This window comes from Clytia hemisphaerica, unplaced genomic scaffold (genome assembly GCF_902728285.1).
Source record: "Clytia hemisphaerica strain Z4C2 unplaced genomic scaffold, Clytia hemisphaerica genome assembly, whole genome shotgun sequence".
Taxonomy (NCBI): Eukaryota; Metazoa; Cnidaria; class Hydrozoa; order Leptothecata; family Clytiidae; genus Clytia; species Clytia hemisphaerica.
The window spans coordinates 173,844-180,469 of record NW_027103956.1 but is presented as its reverse complement, the minus strand read 5'-3'; the positions used below and the strand labels follow the sequence as shown (position 1 = coordinate 180,469).

At 36.6% G+C, this 6,626-nt stretch overlaps 1 protein-coding gene across 1 annotated transcript; it reads left to right on the top strand.

Moving 5' to 3' along the window:
- Positions 1 to 222: 222 nt before the first annotated feature.
- On the top strand, positions 223 to 3,973 carry LOC136810133 (uncharacterized). The gene is made up of 2 exons (XM_067066700.1): positions 223 to 1,044; positions 1,294 to 3,973. The coding sequence occupies exons 1-2, from the start codon at positions 574 to 576 to the stop codon at positions 3,946 to 3,948; spliced, it is 3,126 nt and encodes a 1,041-aa protein (XP_066922801.1). The 5' UTR covers positions 223 to 573; the 3' UTR covers positions 3,949 to 3,973.
- The last annotated feature ends 2,653 nt before the right edge of the window (positions 3,974 to 6,626 follow it).

The window sequence follows — 6,626 nt, the reverse complement described above, 5'->3', positions numbered from 1 at the left end:
AATGTGAAAATTTTAAGTTCTTCAAACATTGTCATATTATATACCGTTGGAAAGGAAATTTCAAGCTCGACAACTTTTTTGCTTACATCAAAAACTAAAAATGTACTCAAAGTGAGAAAAAATGTCAAAAACGATGACGTCATCATTTTCATTTTTTCATTTTTTCTTTGAACATAGGCATGTGACACACCGTTGGAAAGGAAATTTCAGACCAAACAACTTTTCTGCTTACGAGAAACGATGAAAATGTACTCAATGTGACTCAAAATGGAAAATGATGACGTCATCGTTTTCACTGTTTTAAGTTTTTCTCTAACCATATACACGAGACGTGTATCATATGAAACAGGAATCTGAAATGAAATCTCTTTTATTTGTAGTGAGAGCTAGAAACGTACTCAAAGTGAGTAAAGATTTTCCAGTAGTTTAGTCTTTTTTTCCTTTATAATGTTAAATTTGAGTTTGTTATCACGTTGAAAAGAAGTTGAGGGTTTTTCATGGAGTTCAAATGTCAAATTGTCGTTTTTTATCTTTAGTGAAAAAGAAAGAAAATAGAATAGTAGAAAGATCAAAATGGAGGAAGAAACAGAAGGAAAAGAAGGAAAAATTCAAAAAGTTTGCTGCTTTAAGAACGTTCTTGAAAATTGTAAGAAGAAAGAAGAAAGAGCATTATTATTGGAATTAACTCAAAATCGACTATCAATAGTCAAAAAGGCAAGTCGAAAACGTAAAGATAACCTCGATTTATTTAGTGGAGAAGCAATGAAATTTGTTCATAAAGAATGTCTTCTAGAGTATACATCTACAGACCATATTCAGAGACATAAACGTAAAACTTCAGACAGCCATCAACCTGCAGCAAAACGGACCAGGAGATCTGATACTGCGTTCGATTTTAATGAACATTGTCTATTTTGTGGAAGCACATGTTTAGTCCAACGTGATCCAAAGAACCCAAAACGATGGAAAAAGAATAAAGGTATGCTTTGTAGAACAGCAGACAGAGGAGCTGGAATGAAGACAGTAAAGGAAACCTTACTAGAGGTATGTTATATTTCTAACATGTGCATTTCTGCTTTTCTGATTAATTTTTTTTTCGAATACGAAATACAATTTCGAATTTCAGACAATAAGTGAAAGAACGTTAAATTGACAAGGAAAAGATGCCAAGAGAGAGGATAAGGATGGATGGAGAGATTGTGAGGTGAGGGGGAAGGGGGAGGTGGAGTGAGGTAAGGAGGGGGAATATAGAGGAAGAGATGTTTAGCAAGTTTTGCTTTCATGATTTTTCAGATTTGCGATAAGAGGAAAGACGATACAAGTGAGGCAGTAAGAGTTCGTTTGGAAGGAGCTACATCAGACTTGCATGCTGCTAATGGACGATATCATGTAAACTGCTACAAATCGTTCACAAATGAAAGAAGCATTGATTCTGCGAGGCGAATGTCTGCTAATGAGTCAAGCTCAGATAAGTCTCTCCAAAATGTTATTACCGCACTAAAGAGTGACCCTGAAAAGGTTTGGAATTCGATTGAGATTCATAATCTTTATATTGATAATGGCGGTACCGAATCGAATAGAAGTAGATTTATGTTGAAACTGAAAGAGAAGATGAAAGACGAAGTATTTTTGCTGTCATCGCCAGGAACTGCAACGATAGTTATGCTAAAGACAAAAGCAGAAACAATATTGAAACTCGAAAACGATGATGAGCAGGACTACCACGTTCAAATGAAATCGATCGCGGAAAGAATTGTAAAGGAAACCAAATCTTTGAAAAGAACTTTCGACCGATACACCCTAATAAACGAAAACATTTTTAACGGTAGCGAGACACTTCTTGATCTACTCTCAGAAATTTCAGATAAGTTAAAACATTCACTGCCTGCAGCTATGATAGGAAGCATTGTATCAAGCACGATTCTCGGAAAGCCTACCATGCTCCAAGTAGGTTTATCTTTGGTTGCTAAAAGCAGAGAAGTAATCGATCATTTTCACTGTTACGGTGTATGCTCCACCTATCAGGAAACTCGACGGTTCAAAGTTTCAGCAGCAGCTCAAAACAAAAATGTGTCCCAATTTAGCGCAGTCAATGGACTTATCCAAGCCATCTCAGATAACTTTAATGCTAGCATTAATACTCAAAACGGCATCAAACAAACCAACGCTATGGCTACTATCGTAACCCAAACTCAGAAGAAACTTGAAGCTAAATCTGACGGACCTGATATTCCAAGATTGAAACAAGAGGATATTTCTAAAGTTAAATTAACACAACCGAAAATATCCTACTTCAAAGGAGTGAAAAACCCTCCAATGCCAAAAGACTTCAGCTTAAACCAACCGCTTTCATTGATAGTATTCTGTAAACAAGTTATCCTCCGTGAAAGAGCTAATCACGAAGACTTTCAGTTTATCAAATCCATTTTGCTAAAGGATAGCTCACCAGATTTCAACGGCTATAATACCCAAGGCATTAGAACTAAAGGAGAAAGTTTAAAGCCTAAAACCAAAGTTATGTTCATGCCCTTGTTAGACCGAACACCTTCAGATCCATCGACAGTTCTTACCACAATGTTGGAGGCAGAGAGAGTTACCAACAATGCAGGCCAGGTTATCACTGTATTTACCGCTGACCAACAGCTTTATCGAGTTGTGTTGGACGTTATTTGGACAGATCCAGAAAGATTTAGCAATTTCGTGCCTAGAATCGGTGGCATGCACTGGGTCATGAGTTTTATTGGAAGTATCGGGATCTTAATGCAGAATAGTGGTTTGCTTCCTTGGTTGAAAAGTGCCTTTGGTGGTGTGGAGAAAATGCTACTTGGCAAGAAATTCCCCATGAACGTAAGGGCGCTAAGATTCGCTATGCTAGAAATTCTGAGAGGTCACGTAGAACATTTGGATTCGTTCGTTGCTTTCAACGAATTCCTTGAATCCTTTTGTACAGAAAATAAGCAGGAGGAGAATGAAAACGAGGAGAATGAAAAAGAGGAGGATGAGAATGAAGAAGAAAACAAACTTGCGAAACACTGGGTCGTAAACTTCATTAAACCAGTGCTACTAATACACCTATATATTCGAGCCGAACGTGAAGGTGACTTTGCACTCCACCTATACACATGCCACAAAATGATGCCTTATTTCTTTGCATCGGGTCATATGAATTATGCTCGTTATGGAATCTGTTACCTCAGAACTCTGCATAAACTTCCAAAATTTATTCTAGAAGCTTTCATGAGAGGAGAGCATGTCATGCGACATCAAGATGGAATATGGAACGGAATTTGGAGTGATATGATGATCGAAACGACGTATATGAGGTATGGTAAAGGACCTGGAGGTATAATCGGTGTAACAACACAACCAAGAACGGTACAAATTTGGACGGAGAGTTTACCAGCTTGCACGGAGGTCTTGAAGGATCTCGACGAAGTGAGAGGAAAAAACTCTAAAGTTAAAAGTTCTCATAAAGAAGAGTCTAACACAAGAATTGAAAATGACTTAAAAGATCGTATCAAATTGAGGGACGCCTTACAGTTATGTGCTCACCCTTTCGATCCAGAGTCCAACGATCAAAATCTTCTCATAAACAACTACACTGGTGAGATTGCCCCTGATGAATGCAATGTTCAGAGGTCTCTGAAAATTGGCGCAAAACAATTATCCAATTTCGTATCTCATCTTCCTACTGGTTTCTACAGCACTATTCAAAAGAAAGTCGTTACAATGGCAAGCAAACCAAAACGCAAGGATTCCACTGAACATGAAATGTACAACACTGAAATGTTATACTCCCGTGTCATGTGCCTTTTGAGCGTTGATCAAATTTCTCTTGATGATTTATTCAAATATGAACTATCACCGATTCCACTTTCGATGTTTAAATCCACTGGAGAAGGCAGATTCCCTTCCTTCCAACAAGTCTTCTTTAAAAAAGAAGCTTAAAGTAGAAATTTCCAAAGATACATCAAATCGGATGCAATCATCATAGATGGATGCGCTGCTTTATACCATGTACACTGGCCTAAAGAAGCAAAAGTCTCAGATTTTGTCGACTCTTTTGTTCAATACATCGCAAAATTCCTTCAACACAGCACGGTCTTCCTCATCTTTGATCGCTACAGAGACTACAGCATAAAAGGACAGACAAGGTTGAAACGCCTAGGCAATCATCTCAGCACGCATGTATTGACGTTGGAAACACCGCTACCTCCCAAAGAAATGACTTTGAAGTCTAGTAAAACTAAAATCCAGCTGATCAACCTGATTTGCGATTCACTTCTCAACCACATCACAATCAAAAAGTGTCAACAAACATTGTTCATAACCGGTCAAGACGATGTTCCCTCTTCAACATGCAAAGGCGTCCAAAAAAAGAGAGAGGAAATTCGAACTGCCCATGAAGAGGCTGACGTCATCATACCACAACAGGTTCAATATGCCATGAACAAAGGATACAAGAACATTCAAGTAATCTGCGATGACACTGATGTATTCGTTTTACTTGTCTATTATCATCATGTCAACAAATGGAAGAATGATGTATTACTGACATCACTGGACGAATCAAACAAACCAATTTCAATCAAGTTAACTGCCGAAAAGCACGAATCATTTGCCTCATCACTTCCAGCAATGCACGTTCTTTCGGGATGTGACACAGTGCCAATGATGTGTGGAATCGGAAAAATTGGTGCTCTAAATGTCATCAAGAAGAATCCTAACTTATTGCCATCATTGGGAGATTTACGTGCTCCAATAAGTGATGTAATCAACGAAGCAAAGTCATTTGTTGCTAGATGCTATGGATCCAAAGATTGTCAAAATATGTCAGATTTAAGGTATACTTTACTTCTTGTTTAAAATTTATCTACCTTCTCATTGTGCCATCTGGTAAAAATATTTGTTGATTTCATTACTTAAAAGTTGAAGAAGGAAAAGGTAACCGTTTATGCTAGGTTTTAGTAGTCTTGACAATATAAGACGTAATAGTAACCTGAACTTCTAATTGTTCACTACGTAGGTTGAAACTTTGGAAGAAGAAAGCAGACAGCTGTAAAAGTACAACCAATCCTAAATAGATAGGTTAAAAAAGAGTACAATACATCTTGTATTTTACGCGTACAAAATATAAATTGACGAAAAGATCGTAAAGTATTATACAATATGGAAATATTTCACTCGTTCCGGATTTTCTGTATATTTTCCTCGCCTAAATATATATTTCTCATATGTACTCACAACTGTCCGATAACTATTACATATCACTTTTACAATTACAAATTTAGGCTCTTCCACTCTTTTCAGCTTCCCAGTGTAAAACTAACGCATGTTCGTGTGCCAAAGCAAAGATGGGTTGTAGCGAATTTTGTGGATGTGGAGACGAGGGTGACACGAACGAATGCAAAAACAAATGGAACGAGAACCAGTACGAAAGCGATGATGAAGACGAAAATGAAGATGAATTTGAGGATGAGGACGAAGACAACGAAGACTAGTCATTTTGAAAAATATTTTTAGTGTTCATAAGTTTTTGAACTTTCTTAAAATGTTTCTAATAATTTGCTCATTTCATTTCAAGGTCGTTATTTTTTGCCTATGTTCAGAGAAAAAAAATTGAAAAAATGAAAATAGTGACGTCATCGTTTTTGGCATTTTTCTCACGTTGAGTACATTTTCAGCTTTTGATGTAAGCAAAAAAGTTGTTAAGCTTGAAATTTCCTTTCCAACAGTGTGTCACATGCCTATATTCAAAGAAAAAATTGAAAAATAAAAATGATGACGTCAGCGTTTTTGACATTTTTCTCACTTTGAGTACATTTTTAGTTTTTGATGTAAGCAAAAAAGTTGTTGAGCTTGAAATTTCCTTTCCAACGGTATATAATATGACAATGTTTGAAGAACTTAAAATTTTCACATTTTTGGATTTTTGCAAAAATCCGCCATTTTGAAAAATCCGCCATTTTGAAAAATGCTCAACCGTAGAAAAATGGCACTCTGGCTTAAAATGATCCTAAGGGTCCCAACTATCAATTCCAGCGATAAAATGTTGTTCATACTCCATGTATAGGTTGACCTGGTTCAGCCCCTGACTAGTAGATTTTTAGCTTTAAAATAGTTCTAGATCAATAAAATACCTTTGGAATTATATTTTTGACATTAACAACTGTTTTTCAAACATTTTCTTTGTGTTTTACAGTAATTGAAGCTGACCAACACTGACCTGTGACCTGTAACCTGTAACCTGTGACCTGCAACCTGCAACCTGTAACCTGCGGTTTACACTTACCGAATTGTTAAGGAACTGCTCAGGCTGAGAATAAGAAATCAAGCTTTAAGGAACAGTAAGAGATGGTTATCCAAACTTAGCAGCTATGTAAATAAGGAACTCGATAAGGAACTTTGAGGCTGAAATTTTCTGTAAAAATAAGGAACTCTAGGCTCAGAGCAAAGTTAAGGTTCCTTATAAAAAAAAACGTGTACTTGCATAGGACATTACTAAGGGAGTTTAAAAAAGCAAAGTCTTTCCAATGAAATCGATCCTTTAAAGAGTTCTATTTGATGAAAATATTGAGGCTAATGTTTTCCACTACAATTTTTTTCTAGAACATTTAAAAGCTTTG

Coding starts and splice junctions, on each gene's coding strand:
- LOC136810133 (XM_067066700.1), top strand. CDS start 574: ATGGAGGAAGAAACAGAAGGAAAAGAAGGAAAAATTCAAAAAGTTTGC. Junction 1,045..1,293: donor TAAAGGAAACCTTACTAGAG/GTATGTTATATT, acceptor ATGATTTTTCAG/ATTTGCGATAAGAGGAAAGA.